The following is a 19,307-nucleotide window of genomic DNA, read 5'->3' on the forward strand; positions in this document are numbered from 1 at the left end:
AACATCTCCAGAATACTGAGAATTTATATTCATTCACCTAAATTTAGAGATACTTAAGTAGAAAAACTTGAAAATAATTGAAATCCATCAACTTTTCAAAGATATGTTTGAATGACCTGCTTCAGATCACACAAACTGTCAGAACTAGAGCTAGAGCTGGAAATAGAACTCACATGTCCTCAAAAACAGTTGAAAGGCTCTGATACCAAAAACCACCTTCCTGTCACCACCACCTCAACCAGTACAGCCCAGGAAGCAGACATCATTAATCAAATACTTCTGGCAGGCGATTACATCAGGGCAAGAGGGAAGGAAAGAAGAAACATACATTGAGTGTATGAGCATGGTGGCCATGACTAACAAAATGTGGAAAGGTAAGCCAGGCTCAGGGCGGACATATAACGTCCCAGTGAGCACGCAGCTAGTGAGTGGTGAAGCCGGGATGTTAATCCATGGTCAGTGTGTCTCCAGAGTTCTTTCAACTAGGATTTGACTCAATGAAAACTATTTTTTTACTATCCAGCCTGCATGGGTATTATGTTAAGACACAACAGTGAACAACACAGATGCAGTCTTTGCATCCATGAGGCTTAAAGGACACTTCAAAGGTGAGCAAAATGTAATGAGAGACAGGTAAGGTGAAGTACGTACAGTCTCTGTGAACTATTCATGTAGTGCCAACAAGTAAATACGCGCCTCTGCTCTCTGTCCAGAGTTCATTTACACTCTAGGTTAAACAGGCTCACACAGGCTGGCCTGGAAATTTCACCACCATTAATCTTCCGCGTGATTTCCATCAGAAAATGCATGCTGAATTCTAAGCTGAGCAGCTTTAGGAGCACAACAATACTCAAAAGTTAGTACCTAGCAAATTCACAACCTCAGCTGATTTACCTTTCTCATTAGGTTTTGCTGAATACAAAAAATAAAATTAGTGTCAGCATGTATTTCTGGAAAGTAGACTAATTGAAGATGAGAGGATCAATCAAACCACAAAGATTAATTATTGAGTATCTGCTCAGAATTTGGCACTATGCCCAGGCAATGTAGAAATATAGACACAACATAAGACTGAATCAGCCCTGTTCACGGAGAGTCTGTAAACCAGATATGGGACATGCTCATAAGAGCACTTCTAGTAGGTGGTAGTCTACGTCAAAATTCTGGGAGACTGGAGTAAATATATGTCTTCGAAATGGGCTGGAGCAGGGTGGAATGGGGGAGGGGTAGTGTCAGAGATGAGGGCAATTAACTGAGGTTTCCAAATAGTTCTGTTTTGGATATTCAGAGAGTTCATGATGGCAGTGGGAGGACTGAGAACCATAGAGAAAGGCATAGGACAAGTGTGCCTCCCAAAATGCATAGACCACTGACTCCCCAGACTAGAGCTGGAGAGTCCTAGGAAACAGGTCTCAGACGTAGTAAATGTAAGAGCATTTTGTTTTAAGCACTTTGCCTCCCACCCCTATGCCTAGAACAGTGCCTGACAAACAATAGATGTTCACGTTCAAAGAGGTGGAAAGACACAACCTTCATTGCAAAGAGAAATAACAACAACAAAAAAGTGCTGGTCCTCCTTCCACACATGCCAGACAGTCCTAATATGACAAGAATAAACATAACACTGCACACAACTAAGTGCTAAACTCCATGATAAACCAGCAGCGGTCAGCATGCTGCGGGGAAAGTGGCCAAGGTTGGGCACAGAGAATCGAGGATGATTTCTTAACAGGAGGGAAACTGGGTTGGGCCTATCAAGGCAAGGTTTGGCTTTCAGATGTCACAACTGAGATACATAGTGGGGTAAGACAGAAACGAACACATGGGAATCCAGACAAATACATCAGGAAACAACAGGAAGAGATAGGACTGTGATTTGTAGTAAGTAATCTGGCAAGCCAAACAAAACACATCTGTGAGCTAGATACAGGCTGTGAACTGCCAGTTGAAGGCCTCAGGACAAGAAGAAGGAAGGAAAAGAATCCCGAAAGATGGAGGGGACAGGCCAAGGACATACAGAGAGCGAAAAGCAGAAAGGCTCGGTGGAGGAGTCAGAGGGGCCGCCCCAGAGCCCAGAGTGCCACTGAAAGTGGTAGGGAATGTGGTTGGAGAGCAAAAGCCGAGCTGAGTTTATATTCCTGGTACAGGAAAAGGTAATAAATAGAGAGTGAAAGGCAACCTTAGGATGCTATGCTGCCTGGAGAAATTGTGCTGAAATTTAACGTGTTTTTTCCCCCTAATCTTGGCTGCTAAATCAACTGTGCTTATCTCTGAGACTAATGTTATCTAAAATCACCCTGAGAAAATGTCCATTCTAGAATTCTTGGGTTGTTTTCTGGAAATTTCCCTGATGCAGTCACCGGTAGCTGTCCCCACGCTGCCTATGACAGTTGGGACTCTATGGACAGAGCTGTAAATCAAAAGCATCTTCAAAAACAGCACTTTCTTCCTCACTTAACACACTTCACTTAAGGATTTACATTTCTAGCAGTTGAGCAAATCAAAGTTATAGTTCCCTCAGTAACTGTAACCTGGACCAACTATAGTGATATTTTTCTGCTGCTGAGCAGTCTTTTAACTCATGCCTCCCAGCTGTGAACAGGAGATTTAATTCAAGCAATATATAAGAAATGTTTTTTGGAAAACAAGTGGCTGGCCCAGAGAAGGTTTAGTGTAAACGGCTGTTCCTTTCAACTTGTGCTTTTATGCAATTGTTCCCTACAGAGAAATCTTCACAGTATCCTCCACAGTCTTCTGAACAGGTCTGAACAGAAAGGTACCTTCTCTACTCTCATAAGTTGCCAACTTGCCCATTCATGGGTCAAAGCCCACATTTGCCATTGCAGGCAGCTGGTGTTGACTGAAGTCTCCATAAACAGCTAGGACCGAGAGAGAGAGTAAAGTGATCAAGGCTCTTACCCAGGAGACAATACTGCAAGAGCGTCAAAAAGCTCATTAATCAAGGCAAATGAAATTTAATGCCGTATTTTTAAAAAATACAAATTAAGGCAGAAAAATACATGATGAACAAAATCTTAAAATACTGGTTTTTTAAAATGTTGCATTGAAATACAGCTTTTCTTGATTACTGAATTTTTGGTGCCCAATTATACTTTGTCCCTAATGCATCACTTGCCCAACCCTCATCCAGCCCCTGGGAAGCAGTTGGGAGAGAGCCAAGAAGACATAGTGAATTTAGTTGCAGGTTAAAGTGCTGCACTCAATATGTCAGCAAATTTGGAAAACTCAGCAGTGACCAAAGGACTGGAAAAGGTCAATTTTCTTTCCTTTTTTTTCTTTTCTTTTATTTTTTTCATTTATTTTTATTAGTTGGAGGCTAATTACTTTACAATATTGTAGTGGTTTTTGCCATACATTGACATGATCAGTCATGGGAGTACATGTGTTCCCCATCCTGATCCCCCCTCCCACCTCCCTTCCCATCCCATCCCTCTGGGTCTTCCCAGTGCACCAGCCCTGAGCACTTGTCTCATGCATCCAACCTGGGCTGGCGATCTGTTCCACACTTGATAATATACATGTTTCAATGCTATTCTCTCAGATCATCCCACCCTTGCCTTCTTCCACAGAGTCCAAAAGTCTGTTCTATACATCTGTGTCTCTTTTTCTGTCCTACATATAGGGTTATCGTTACCATCTTTTAAAATTCCATATATATGCATTATTATACTGTACTGGTGTTTATCTTTCTGGCTTACTTCACTCTGTATAATGGGCTCCAGTTTCATACATCTCATTAGAACTGATTCAAATGAATTCTTTTTAATGGCTGAGTAATATTCCATTGTGTATATGTACCATAATTTTCTTATCCATTCGTCTGCTAACGGGCATCTAGGTTGCTTCCATGCCCTGGCTATTATAAACAGTGCTGTGATGAACACTGGCGTACATGTGTCTCTTTCAGATCTGGTTTACTCGGTGTGTATGCCCAGGAGTGGGATTGCTGGGTCATATGGCAGGTTCATTTCCAGTTTTTTAAGGAATCTCCACACTGTTCTCCATAGTGGTGGAAAAGGTCAATTTTCATTCCAATCCCAAAGAAGGGCAATGCCAAAGAATGTTCAAACTACAATTGCACTCACTTCACATGCTAGCAAGGTCTTGCTAAAAATCCTTCAAGCTAGGTTTCAACAGTACATGAACTGAGAACTTTCAGATCTACAATTTGGATTTAGAAAAGGCAGAGGAACCAGAGATCAAACTGCCAACATCTGTTGGATCATAGAAAAAGCAAGTGAATTCCAAAAAACATCTATTTCTGCTTCATTGACTATGCTGAAGCCTTTGACTGTGTGGATCACAACAAACTGGTGAATTCTTAAAGAGATGGGACTACCAGACCATCTTACCTGCCTCCTGAGAAAATTGAGTGCAAGTTAAGAAGCAACAGTTAGAACCCAGCATGGAACAACGGACTGGTTCCAAATTGGGAAAGAAGTACGTCAAGGCTGTATATTGTTAACCTGCTTATTTAACTTATATGCAGAGTACATCATGTGAAATGCCAGACTGGTTGAGTCACAAGCTGGAATCAAGACTGTCAGGAGAAATAACAACCTCAGATATGCTGATAATACCACTCTAATGGCAGAAAGTGAAGAGGAACTAAAGAGCCTCTTAATAAGGGTGAAAGAGGACAGTGAAAAAGCTGACATGAAACTCAACATTAAAAAAACTAAGATCATGGCAACCAGTACCATACCTTCATGGCAAACAGAAAAAGTGGAAGCAGTGACAGATTTTATTTTCTTGGGCTCCAAAATCACTGTGGACCATGACTGTGGCCATGAAATTGAAAGAGGCTTGCTTCTTGGCAAGAAAGCTATGACAAAACCTAGACAGCATATTAAAAAGCAGAGACATCACTTTGGTGACAAAGGACCGTATAGTCAAAGCTGTGATTTTTTTCAGTAGTTAGTCATGTAAGGATGTGAGGGTTGGTCCATAAAGAAGGCTGAGTGCCAAAGAATTGATGCTTTCAAATTGTGGTGCTAGAGAAGACTCTTGAGAGTCCCTTAGACAGTAATGAGGTCGAACCAGTGAATCCTAAAGGAAATCAACCCTGAATATTCACTGAAAGGACTGTAGCTGAAGTTCTAATACTTTAGTCACCTGATGCAAAGAACCATCTCTTTGGAAAAGACACTGATGCTGGGAAAGATTGATGGCAACAGGGGAAGGGGGCAACAGAGGATGAGATGGTTGGATGGCATCACTGAATTGATGGACATGAATTTTGAGCAAACTGCAGGAAATAGTGAAGGAGAGAGGAGCCTGGCATGCTGAAGCCCACCTGGTCACAGGTTTGGACATGACTCAGTGACTGAACACCAACAAACTCTTTGTTGGAGGAATACTGAAGAACACCTTGAGAGTTATTTCTAGTTGGTGCTGAGTTCTAATCAACCGTCAACACAAACTGTCTACTAATTTTCCAGGTGGCTCCCCTGACAATAAATGACCCAAAGACCATCTAATAAGTTATGTCAAGCCATCTACTTGCTAAACTTGCCAAGCAAAGGTCAGGTGACATTCAGGTGCCAAGCGCTGGCCAAGGAATTACCACACAGATAAGGCTGAAAAACAACCCTGGTGAGTGCTATCACTTGCAAAGTCCTCGTGACCAGGACAGGCTGCAAGACTCCTCCATGTTGCCAGTCCCCACAACTTCATCCTCGGTTAGTGCACACTGATAAGGCTGAGTCAAGTAATTACCCAATAACTCACTTTAGGAGGTTCCAATCACCTCCAGACAGATTGGGGCAGTTAACAGAGTGGAATCCTCTAGTAAGGCTAGTCATTTGTCTGTGAGTTTTGTCATTTTGGCTGAAAAAAGCAGAGAAAACCCCTTATGTATCAGCAGCCCTTCACACTGGAAGAGGTGTACTTTGGGAAACTGCTCACCCTCAAAATGCATTCTTTGGAAGTGAGCAATCCTTCCTGAAACACTTCAAAGTAAGCTTATTAAGAAAAATAATGTTAGGCCTACAGAAAAGTTGCAAAAACAGTAAAGAAAATTCCTACATACCCTTCACCAGCTTCCCTTAATGTTAACATCTTAATGGTAGTGTAATCAGAGTGCAACTATCAAAGCACAACATTTGTGTCAGTCCAGTATTATTAACTAATCACCAGTTCAGTTCAGTGGCTCAGTCGTGTCCGACTCTTTGCGACCCTATGAAGTGCAGCATACCAGGCCTCCCCGGTAAACTCCTGGAGTTTACCCAAGCTCATGTCCATTGAGTCAGTGATGCTATCCAACCATGTGTCGTCCCCTTCTCCTCCAGCCTTCAATCTTTCCTAACATCAGGGTCTTTGCAAATGAGTCAGCTCTTCGCATCAGGTGGCCAAAATATTGGAGTTTCAGCTTCAACATCAGTCCTTCCAATGAACACCCAGGACTGATTTCCTTTGGGATGAACTGGTTGGATCTCCTTGCAGTCCAAGGGACTCTCAAGAGTCTTCTCCAACAGAACAGTTCTATTCTAATTTTGCCAGTTTTCCTTCTAATGTCCACTTTCTGGTTCATGACCTAATTCGGGATCCTACTTTGAATTCAGTTGTCACATTTCCTAAATCCCCAGCAATCTGTGACAGGGCCTTGGTACTTCCTCATCTTTCATGACCTTAAGTTCTGAAGAGCACTCATCTGCTATTTTGTAGAACACCCCCTGCTGGGGCTTGCTGAAAGCTTTCTCACTATCAGACTGAGGCTGTACGTTCCTGACAGGACTCTCAAGGAGAGCAGTGCTGTGTCCTTCCCAGCACAGCTTCTCGGGATGCACAGGGTGACGTGTCCTTCCTGGAGATGCTCCCTTTCACCACCTGGCTAAGGGGGTGCCTGTCAGGTTCCCACACTGTGAACTTACTGTCTTTCCTTGTGTTATTGGTAGGTGGATGCTTTGGGAGGATACTCTGAGACTATACAGATATTCTGTTTCTCATCAGGCTTTTGCCCATCACCTTTAGTATTCATTGGTGGTTCTTCCTTGTAACAATGATAACCGAAATGTCTGCCTAATCAATAGAGAGCTTTTTATAATCTTTAAAGACCCAAAGACCCAAAACTACTGAGTTGAAAGGTAGTAACCTCCCCATCAAATGTGCCTTTCCCATAGCCGTGTGGCTTAGGTATCTGGTTTAGGCATGGCACTCAAGGCTTCATCCCCATCCACTACCCGTGGAGGGGTCTCGGCTCTCATCCTCACTGGCCCACACAGGCCTTCAAAATTCTCCATACTACAAGGAAAGAAGTTGTTGCTAACCAGTGAGAATTGCCATGGGGAACGAAACAAATTTCTTTATCTCTGTTCTAGGTTAGGTGTTTAGTTTGTCTTTAAATTGCTACTTCCCTGGTGGCTTAGAGGGTAAAGCGCCTGCCCGCAATGCGGGAGACTGGGGTTCGATTCCTGGGTTGGGAAGATCCCCTGGAGAAGGAAATGGCAACCCACTCCAGTACCCTTGCCTGGAAAATCCCATGGACGGAGGAGCCTGGTAGGCTACAGTCCATGGGGTCGCGAAGAGTTGGACATGACTGACTGACTTCACTTTCACTAAATTGCTACATCCCTGGAGCATTCTTTCATTGGCCAGTCTCATGAGAACCTTTAGACACAGCAGATCCAGGATCTCTGGGGGAAAGAGGAGGTACACAGGCAGCCCCCTTGAACCTGTGCGATTTTCTCATTTCTTAGAATTTCTTTGAATTTTCTTAGAAATTTTCTTTGAAATTTCTTTGAATCCCAGACAGTGGTATGCTGGTAAATGTTTATCAACTATCACTCCAGAAAGAGAAAAAATAAAAGTCTGGATATTAAGCATTTGTCAATTTTCTGGAATGAGTACTTCCTTCATGGTTGATTTCAAGCTACCAATAATGACACTGCTGAACACAGAATTGGGAAGAAATGGGCTGCAGCATAGCATTAAATATTAACATCTGTAATATTAAATATCTGTACGTATTTCTACCGTACAGACACAACAGATGTGAATAACCTCAAGCACATAGGTAAGAATAAAGTATAGTAAGATAATTAGGAAGTGATACTCCTGAATATGTATTTATTACCTTTGATTTCAATATCATTTATTAGCTACAGATATTTATATAAAATTTTAATGATGGCTGTTATTTAACAAGTAGCTCACAAACTTCCTAAAACTTTAGCACTTGGTTCTCACAAGCCGGTACAAGCCAGCTCCAGCACACTGTCCCACACAGTGGCTATCGTGAGCCCCACAATTCTGGAATACTCCAATGGAGCCCCTGAGACGCAGGCTGACGCCCTTCTCCTGGCCTGCTAGGAACCCTGGTGAGGACCAGGTGCCCGCAGGCGACAACTCTGCTCCAGCAGCAGCATCTGCGCTTCTTGACCAGGCGTCTGTGGTGCCTACGAGGGCTCCAAAGCTTCTGGCTGCTGCCAGGGCTGTTTGAGGTCTGCCTTCAGTGTTCATGGCGTACCGAGTTCTCCGTAAGCCTGGGACCTGTTTGCCATTCTCCCAGGAGATCACTTGGCCCTTAACAGTTCTTTTTTTTTTTTTCCTTAACAGTTCTTAAAAGAATTACAGGGATGTTTCAGAAGCACCCCGGAACAGTGGAAAGAGAATAGGAGGGAAGGGAACTAGTGAAGGAAGAAGTAAAGCCACGTGGATCCAGTAGAGATTATCCACCGAGTACAGTGCTACATGCTTTCATAGATGTTCTTGTAATCCTGGCACACCCACCCAGGGACACAGCAACCCTATTTTTACCAGGAGATCACATGACTTCCCAGGGTTCCCCAGATAATGAGAAGCAGAGTGAGCACACGCCCCAGCTCCGCTCACCCCTATAGTTTCAGCATGTGGGACAACACACATGGTTCTTTCTGTTGTTTGTGGAATGGAGGCATGACTGTTAACTCCAAAGCTCGCGCTCTTACCTCCACCAGGGAAATGATGCTCGTAAAGTGTTAAGTGGTAGTGTGTCAGTGAAGCCATGGAAGACACAGTGATGGGTGAAAGTCTGACTCTGGAGTGAGATAGGGTGAGGCCCTGCTGGCTCTGCCTTTTACTAACTCTCTGACCTTAGTCAGGAATGTCACCAAGCTTCCCACTCTACGCCAGTAGAATGGGGACAATAAAACTGACCTTGCCATGTGGTGGCCAGAAACAGAGTAACTGTGATGTATGAGAAAGCACTGTGCAGGCTGAAGGGCACCCAGAAAGAAAGCGTCCCATATGTCACTGTCTGTGACACCGCCATGCCATTCCACTGGCCTAGGAAGAGGACATTTAACAGCACAGATGCACAGGAAGAGCAGTAGGTAAATAAAAAATGGCCTTAGACACAGCAGAAGTATAAGATTCTCATCTATTTCAAGTTTAGAGCTTAATTGGCTGTTCTGTTTGGAATGCCTCACAGACAAAAGAATTTTAGCAACTCTTGTCTTCCTGCCTTTCATGTGATATATGAGGGAGCAGATAGGTTAGAAGAAAACCCCACTGCTTTTGCAGGGTGGTATTGATCCTGGGCATTAATTGAAAATGCAGAGAGGCAGCATCAGCCTCTCTTCAAGCATGCATCAGGCACGCTGCCTGGGATTCACAGGAGCCCAGAATTCCAGAGGAAGACAGCCAAGCACAGGGGGACAGGGCCTGCTTCCATCACACATGGAAGGTTCAGGCTGCATGAGGCCAAGAACACCCCAGACAGACAACTCGCTGTGCCCGCCTCAGCCCCCCCGCCCAGGGGACCTTAACAGGACTGAAGATGCTAATGTCCTTTGGCAGTCAATGTCAGCTCCTCTGTAAAGAATGGATGTGCGGGTGAGTGGATGTGCTTGTGTGTTTTAAAATACATGCACCCAAATTCGCACATGTGTATTCAACACAGTAGCCGAATTGCCTGAAGCAGGTAGGGAAGGTAGGGGAGTGGAAGCAAGAGATAAGGGCAAAGGTAATAAACACACACAGACATGAAACCAGAGAGGGCCTTGCAAAGACTGATGAGGAAAATGTGTCATAAACTGTGTGATTAATCAACCTCTGCACTTGATATCCAAAGGGAAAGTTGCTCTATCGTGTCTGACTTTTTGTGACCCCATGGACTATACATCCATGGGATTCTCCAGGCAAAAATACTAGAGTGGGTAGCCTTTCCCTTCTCCAAGGGATCTTCCCAACCCAGATATCAAACCCAGGTCCCCCGCATTGCAGGCAGATTCTCTACCAGTTGAGCTATCAGAGAAGCCCAAGAATATTGGAATGGGTAGCCTATCCCTTCTCCAGTAGATCTTCCTGACCCAGGAGTCAAACCAGGGTGTCTTGCATTACAGGCAGATTCCTTACCAGCTGAGCAACCAAGGAAGACATAAAGAGGAAGGAGCATACCCTCTCAGCACTCAGAGTGGAAGACCCGATGGAGAAGTCAGGCTCTGCCCCTGATGTGGACAAGTCATATTCATTCATTTCTCCATTCCTTTAACAGATAGCCAGGCTTCACACAGAATGTGCAAGGGGAAGGGGAGGGCTACACAGGAGGGCAGGGCACTCCCAGTTACAAGACAGATGGGTCCACAGAGGATGATAACCCTGGTGTGAGCTCTATGGACCACAAGAGAGGGCTGTGGAGGAGGGCTAGAGAAAATTTCCCAGGGAAAGTGACATTTCATCTGACTTCTGAACATGAGGTAGGATTTAGCTAGGCAAAGAGAGGAGGCAGTGCATTCTGACAATGCAGACGGCACACGCAGCAGCCTAGCAGAGAGAGAGTGTGGGCACTTGAGGGACTGAAAGAATTTTAACGGAGAGGAGGCTGGAGGGTAACAGTGGAATCGGGAAGAGGCAAGGCAGGAAGTGTAAGCTCTGTGAGGCTGAGGGAATGAGGTTTGCTCTCTGAACTTTGGTGCTCAGAGCCTGGCAGGAGACACAGCAGAAAGCAGAACACAGAGCAATTAGTGCTGTCATGTCAGTCTGAACACAGTCGTGAACACACAGAAGGACGTCCTCAAACCTGCCTTAGGATGAGGGGGAGTGGAGAGGACACGAAAGTGAGACTGCAGACAGGAATTATTACCTGAGCTGAACCTAAAAGGAGTTTGGGATTTTACTTACATAAAAGGAACAGGAATAGGAAAGGACATTGCAAGCATGAGCAAAACCCCTCTCTACCAGTGTCTAAGTTGATGAATAAAGATAGCATAAACCCCAAACCAATCATGACTATCAGAGGGCCTTGGTAAAACTCCTCAGGTTTAGTCAATGGGCTCAAAAGGCTTTGCTTTTGTTTTGTTTTCAAGCTGATTCTGCAGGTTTTCTGCCTTCATGACGCAGATACACCCAACACAATCCCCTCTTCAGAATCAGGAGTCATCTTTACCCACTAGGTGATCGCTATGCAGGGTACAACATGACGACTCTCCAGTCTGTCACAGAAATGAAACATAAAAATGAAAAACTTGATTTAAGTGGGGCGGAGGCGGGGGGGAAGCCAACTCCTCCCAGGTCTGGCACAAGATTGAATTTTATGAGTTACTTGGCAGCCAGCAAAGCATAGAACGAAGCCAGTCTGAAACCATCTTTCAAAGTAACCTAAGTTGACAACTAAACTTGCTCAGGTGAGGGGGAGGAAAGGAGCTAATACGGGACTTAAGGCAGAAGTCAGGCCTTTCCTCATTCACCTGAGCCTGTCCCTCTCCTCTGTTAAAGTGCAACTCAAGTAAGCTGAGTGAGGGAACGTAACAGGATCATTAGGAAATATCAACGGGCTTCCACGGTGGTCCATCTGCCTGCCAACGTCAGAAACTCGGGTTTGATTCCTGGTCTGGGAAGATGCCACATGCCACAGGACAGCTAAGCTCATGTGCTACAACTGCTGAGTCTGTGCACCCTAGAGCCTGTGCGCTGCAAAGGAGGGGCCGCTGCAATGACGCATGTGCGCATTCAAGTAAGAGTAGAACACGCCCGCCACAACTACAGAAAGCCTGCACGCAATGAAGACCCGGCACGGTCACACACACACACACACACACACACATATATATCCTGGCACAGTCACACACACACACATAACAGTCACACACACACACACACACACACACACATATATCCTGGCACAGACACACACACACACACTCACACACACACACACACACACATAGTCGCACACACACACACACACATATAGAGCCGGTGCAGTCACACACACACTCACACACATAACAGACACACACACACACACACACACACACACACACACACATATATCAAGACCTAAGCTTAGGCAGACAAACCTTCCTGAATCATAAGCCACCCAGGGTTACAGTGAAGAAGGCGGTAATAGGAAAACATAGCTTCCTCATGCTGGGCCCACTGTGCTGGGCTGTAATTACACAAATAATGACAACCTACTGAAGACAAGCATTCTTTCCCATTCCTCAAACACACAAGGTCCCCCAAAAAGGAAGCTCGGCAACCTGCACTGTATTACTAAATTTCCACACGTGGCTCTGCCCCTTGGCAGTGGTTCAGGAGGTAGGTATAGCCCATGTTTGAGCTGGAGAGACAGGCTAATCCATGGTGCCAAGAAAAAGTCAGTTTAAAAATAGATGGCTATGTTGTTATCAACACAGAGCATCCAAGCAACCAGAAGAAAAATCCAGGCATTTACCCTAGGAGTCTTTCTCATTTATTTCTTCCAAATTTCCAATTTTGAGAAGTTGGTGCCTGAAGAAACCAAAAGCACGTCTGATGGTTTGGATTTTCAAAGTCAGATCTTCATACAGGCCATGTCCCCACTACCACATAAAAATGAGTTGATGAGCACAAATGAATGTGCTTGAAGACTCTGCCATTTTACGGTTTATTAAATGCCATATTGGAAGAGGAGATGGTTTATAGACTGGAAAGGGCTCTTCAATTAAGAAGCTAAAGAACTGACGATGAGCCCAACTGTTCTTCCATTTCTGGTGAATAGTGAAGATTAAAAAAAATTAGGTCATATTAGAGCAGTGGTTCTTACAGTGTAGTCCTTGGGCCAGCAGTATCCATATCATCTGGGCATTTGCTAGAAAAATAAATAATCAGGCCTTGAAGCAGGAGGTGGATGCCTCCCACCCTCACCAAGCGAGCAACTGGAGTCCATTCCCTGCAGACACAGACTCCGAAATATCAACAGCCGGACAATCAAGGCAGGGGAGGGCAGCCAGGTTAGATCCCTGGGTCAGGAAGATCCCCTGGAGAAGGAAATGGCAACCCACTCCAGTATTCCTGCCTGGGAAATTCCAAGGACAGAGGAGACTAGTGGCCTGGAGGACTACAGTCCACGGGGTCAAAAAGCATTGGACACAACTGAACAACTAAACAACAACAATAGGACAACAACAACCAAGAGATGAGGCCTGCCCAGATAAGAGACCTTATATTTCTCATTCTCAAAGTCAAGGAGACCTTCCCAACTAGAAAGTTCCTTGGAAGTCAAAAAGAGCAGTGATACTAAGCTACCAATAGGCCTCTTCGCTGGAATCCATCTTGGCTGAAAGATGCATGCGCGCGCACGCGCACACACATACACACACACGAGACGACCCTAAGACAGACCAAATAAGGACTCAGAATCAGGCAAATCAAAATGATTGACCAAAGGAAACCTGGAAGAAATGCCCCATGTAAGTGATTTTAAATACCACAAGGGAGTGACTCTCTGTATGGGTCTGCCTGCATCTATCCACATGGACTATACTCCTTCCTCCTAATAAACACTTTACTTGTTTCACTACTTTCTGTCTTTGTGGGAATTCTTTTCTGCAAAGCCAAAGGACCAGGGCCTTGTCACTGGCCACTGGCCTAGTGGCTAGGATTCAGTATTCTCACTGCCATGGACCAACTTCACCCTCTGGCTGAGAACCAAAACCTGCTTCAAGCTGCTGCAGGCTGGGGCAACCCGAGATCAACCCCATCCTCCAAACCTAATGATCTCCTCCAGGTCACTGGGATGTATACTCATGTCTAAGACCTTTTGCACTAAGGCTGTGGTCCTCCACCCTGGCTGCCCATTATCATCACCCCATGAGCATGTTATTGCTATGCTCTGGCCAACGCCAGTCAACCAAAGCACAACAGCTAGGAGTGGCACCTAGGCACAACTACTTTTAAAGCTTCTCCTGTCATGTAATGGTAACCAGAGTTGAGAGCTTCCATGTCCTAGAATAAGAGAGATTTACATTAGGTATTTTGGGACTTCTGACTTTTGGTTTAACTCAAACTAATAATGGTTACTGAATGGATCTTCTTCATGGAAGAAAACGTTTTTGAGAAGAGGAAGGAGAGATTCCTATCTTCATGAGCTGGAGAAGTTAGACATGAAGCTCACACACTGTGCCAACATTGTACCTAACCCAGTGGTAGCGATACTATTTACCCTCTCACCAGCAAAGACAGCTGCTCATCCTGGGAAAGAGGTGGGTGAGTCCCGTGTTCAGAAGCCATTACCAAGCCAACATACTCAGAGGCACTGGCGAGTGACACTATATCTCCCACACACCTCAAGTCCAGCTGCCACAAGCCCCCAAGGGGGCCCGGGGCCTCCCACTCACTCACTGGCTCTGAGGTCCCAAGTACTCGGGGTGTGTGAGGGAGCAGCCTCTTCTCACCAGTGCCTGGTGTTACCCAATGTACAAAATGAGGACAACCTGTCAGGATAGGATTCTAGGGGCCCACTCCCCTGGGACAGGCAGGGCCTAGCACTGCTGCTTAACAACTGATTTGTGAACTGGGGCCATCCCTTTACCAAATCAGGAAATTGACAGGACACATGATAAGTGTATGCTCAAACCAGGCTACACTAGCATCAGCCCAAGTAGCTAGAATTTTTCCCTATGAAAAGGGACCTGAGCACTACTATATGAGAAGCATTGGAAACTTTTTTTCAACAGGAAGAAGCCATATTCTTTGGGAAATTTCTGGAGATGTAGTGGGCCAATCATTATGTTTTTTTACATCGTGAGAGTAACAGCAAACATTCCCTAAATTTTTTTTTAAAGATCAAATAGCAAAGACTGGAACCAGTTCACTAGCTGGCTAGAGAACATGCTGATGAAAACAACACCGTCATCATAACGTTCTCACAGAGTGAGTTGTAGGTACCCAAGCTTTGGGGCATTATACTCACTCTCCCCACAAAGAAGACAGGATAGGAAAATACAAGAGGGAAAAGACCATGCTTTTCTATCCTCAGTGTCTATAATTAAGCAGACTTTGGAGTCTGACAACCTGGGTTTGAATTTTCAGCCTTCTATTTATTTGCTGTGTGGCCTTGAACTTTAAGTCTGTGAATTTCAGGTTTTCATTTGTAAAATGAGAGTGATAATCTTTAGCAGTGATCAATGTGTGAAAAAAGAAGGCTTGGACTGCATTTAGCAAGTGTTTACAGAACAGCAAATAAAGTAGCAATGGTGATCATTATTTAATTATTCACTTTTGAATAGTGAAATTGAAGCTTTCCTTCTCTTGAGAAGGCTTCCTTGACAAAAATGTTTACACACACACACACACACACACACACACATCTGTGCAGTTCCAGTTCCTAGGATGTATCTAGATTTTAGTCTTTGTATATATTGTCACTTTTTCTTTATATATTTATAAGTATTTTCTTAGGAAAAAAGACATGTCTTTGTGTGCCAAATGCGTACATACCTAGTACATACCTTGTACATACCTAGTACATCATATGTACAAATGAATGAATGAATGAAGCTAGCTACATATCTCATTTACCTAGAAATGAGACAAGAGAAAACAACCAGGATGGTAAAAGTGGAAAAGACAAGACAGAAGAGAGACATACTAGGAAATTGATAATAATGGTTGACTATTGGATATGAGCAGGAAAAAATATTGTTTTGCAGTTTTCTAATATAGTCAATCATCTAGAAAGCCCTTCTCAGTGAATTTGAAGGGAGGAGAGGGGATGGTCACACAAATACTTAGGGAAGACTTACTGGTTGTTTGGGTCTACCTAGGGCTCTGAAAGCAGCCCATCTAGGGACAGATGCTCCTGGACATTATTCAAGGTTGAAGTAAGGTTGCAAACGAACTTGAGTCAAACCAAGAATATTTATCTCCATCTTCAAGTCTCAAGAATTCTAGTCCCGTGTTTAATCACTGCTTCCCAGTCTTTACTGTTACCACCACTCCATCTTCCTCACTGTCTTCTGCAGACTCTGCCCTTTGGGAGCCCTCTACTTACTCCCACCAAGACTTTCCTTTTGGGCTCAAGCTTGCCTAGTCTCTGAATGATGTCAACCAGTATACACTGGCTTCACTGCCACAGCCATCTCCCTAGCACCATCTTACTCCTCAGCCTACCTCTAGAGTCTCAGCCAGAGCAGTCTGTTCACCCAGAAAGAGTCTTAACCATCTCACCACTGTGGGAGGTAAATGAAGAGGAAAAACCAAAGAAAATCAGCCCAGAAAGCAGGTAAGTGAGTTTTCTCACTTGTAGGCATAGAAAAATTTCCTCATTTCCATCCCTACAAGTCAGGGTTTTAATAAATGAACAATTCATCTAAAAAGTCTGCAATATGTCCATACCCACACCCTAAGAAAGCCTATCCAAAAAGAAATATGGTGACAAAATGCTACACACTTAGCTCTAGTCCCCAAGCCGTCTTTAACAGATGGGAAGTTAGTCACTGGAAAAATAAGCCCGCTGAGCAAGCCATTGACTTTTATCTTTAGACTTCAACTGCCATTCATCAGCATCAATATTTTAGAACTTAATCAACTGAGCGCTAGTCTGAGTTCAAGACGTCTACATCATCATGAAGACTCACCGCGTCCTGACAGCTGAGGACCTCCAAAATGCTGTTGAGTAATTCGACACAGTACTTCTTCTCCTGGACCTGGTGTTGCATGTCATCCTTCTGCTCCAGTAGCTCCTTCAGTTCCTTGGTGATGACAGGAAGCAGAATGTCCCGGCATTCTGCAACGAAGGAGGTTCAGAGGCATGTGAGCGCCCTAGTTTGTTTTAATTGCTTTTCTTTCTTTTCTAGATAATGTTTCATTACACAAACAAGTCATGAATACATCCTTCCTGTAAAAATGTAAATGTCAGAAATTAGGTTACTATTTTCTTAGAAAATTATTCACAATTCTGGCTTTCTCCCAACTCCCACTCTCAAGAGACAACCAACCAGTTATTGTATTCTATACACATGTATGTGTATATACATATAAAAATGTATGTGTGTATATGTGAGTGTATACTGGTATAAAATATGTAGCATCTTTTTTATTTGGCTTTTTATTTAAGTAAAACACTATGATGATAATCCTTCAAGGTCATTTTTTTATGTTTTATCAGTATAAAAAGCATAGCATCATTTTTTTTTGATACTTGTTTTATTTCCTTTTTATAAAAGAGGACTATACTGTATGTATTGTTCTGTACTTTGATATTGTTTTAGTCACCAACAGTTTTTGGAGCTCTTTCTATGTTATTATATATAGGGATCAACATTAAGTTTTTGCAGCTGTTTTACAGTGTGGATATATTTGTTTAGTATGGATACACTTGTTCATTTGTCATACCCTTATTGATAGACATTTTTCACTAGCATAAATAGTGAAAAAAAAAAAAAAAAGAACTACCTCCCACTTCATTATGCACCATGGCTTTCATTTTAAATAAATTAAAACCTTTGCAAAGAAGGGTAACTCTCTTGGCACTGCTGTCTCAGGAAATATCTGGAAGGTTCTGAAATCCTATGCAGCTTTCTTTCTATATTTCTCTTAAAACCAGCAAACCTTGAGGGAACTGAAAAACTCATAAAATTTCAAGTCATCCCCACCTAGATGCTTCTAGCACTGAAATGTGAATCATAAGCACCGATTTTATTTTAATTCAATACAGCAAATAAACAGTTGAACATCTCTGATGTGGAAGGCACTGTATTTCTGGATGTACAGAGATAACATATGGTTCTCACCCATTAGATACTTAAAACCTGACAGAAGGAGTCAGCAACAATACAAAGAGCAAAGGCAGAAGGCAGAATAAGGTAAAGGCAGGAGGAAGTAGACACCATCCCCTGTTCTGTCAGCCCCGGATCCACACCTTCTCCTGGCATAGCATCCTAGTCTCACCCTGGGAGCCAATCTGCAATGGACTATGACCCGAGAGACATTGTCACAAGGCCCCCTGCCTTCCTCTGGACAAGGGTCAGGCTCGGTTCAGTTCAGTTCAGTCGCTCAGCCATGTCTGACTCTTTGTGACCCCATGGACTGCAGCATATCAGGCCTCCCTGTCCATCACCAACTCTCGGAGTACACTCAAAGTCATGTCCATCGAGCTGGTGATGACACCCAACCATCTCATCCTCTGTCGTTCCCTTCTCTTCCCACCTTCAACCTTTCTAGTATCAGGGTCTTTTCCAATGAGTCAGTCCTTTGCATCAGGCAGCCAAAGAATTGTAGTTTCAGCTTCAACAGCAGTCCTTCCAATGCATATTCAGGACTGATTTCCTTTAGGGTTGACTGATTGGATCTCCTTGCAGTTCAAGGGACTCTCAAGAGTCTTCCCCAACACCACAGTTCAAAAGCATCAGTTCTTTGGTGCTCGGCTTTCTTTATAGTCCAACTCTCATATCCATCCATGACCACTGGAAAAACCATAGCATTGACTAGATGAACCTTTGTCGGCAAAGTAATGTCTCTGCTTTTTAATATGCTGTCTAGGTTGGTCATAGCTTTTCTTCCAAGGAGCAAGGGACCCTATTTAGGATATCCCCTTGATTTGAACCTCCAGGAAATTGTAAAAACAGTAATTGCTGACCCTGCTAACATGCTGAGTGCCTACAATGTGCCAGGTGTATTTTAAGAGTCTTGCACGAACTACCTCCATTAATGTTCCCAAAGCCTATAGGAGGCAGACAGACACTGTCATTTCTCCCCTTGTGCTGATGAGGAAACAGAGGGACATGCCCCTGGCTGCACAGATAGTAGGTGGTGACTCCTGTCTGACTGCAGAGCCTGTGCTCTTAGCCACAAGACAGAGGAGCTCACCTGTCTGCACAGAAGCGCCCCAGGAAGGCTGCCCACTGGCAGCTGCTGCCTCCTCTCCCAGGGCTACTCTGCATCTCCCCTCTCTGAAGACTGGTTCCCCAGCTTTTCCTCTTATTCTTGGACTACTCCTTATTATCTAAATGCACTAATTTTTACTTAAATTTACTAGAATAGGTTTATGTTGCTCACAGCCAAAGATTTCAACTGGCAGTTATCAAATGCCATGAGGGCTTCAG

The 19,307-nt window shown here is 43.9% G+C and overlaps 1 protein-coding gene across 1 annotated transcript in view; it reads right to left on the reverse strand.

Moving 5' to 3' along the window:
• DOCK2 (dedicator of cytokinesis 2) overlaps positions 1-19,307 on the reverse strand; it is a 459,258-nt gene that overhangs the window by 270,087 nt on the left and 169,864 nt on the right. The window contains exon 26 of the mRNA XM_065905443.1: positions 16,842-16,990. Within this exon, the coding sequence (XP_065761515.1) occupies positions 16,842-16,990 (149 nt within the window). The remainder of the gene's footprint in view (positions 1-16,841; positions 16,991-19,307) is intronic.

Source organism: Muntiacus reevesi, chromosome 14 (genome assembly GCF_963930625.1).
Source record: "Muntiacus reevesi chromosome 14, mMunRee1.1, whole genome shotgun sequence".
Classification (NCBI taxonomy): Eukaryota; Metazoa; Chordata; class Mammalia; order Artiodactyla; family Cervidae; genus Muntiacus; species Muntiacus reevesi.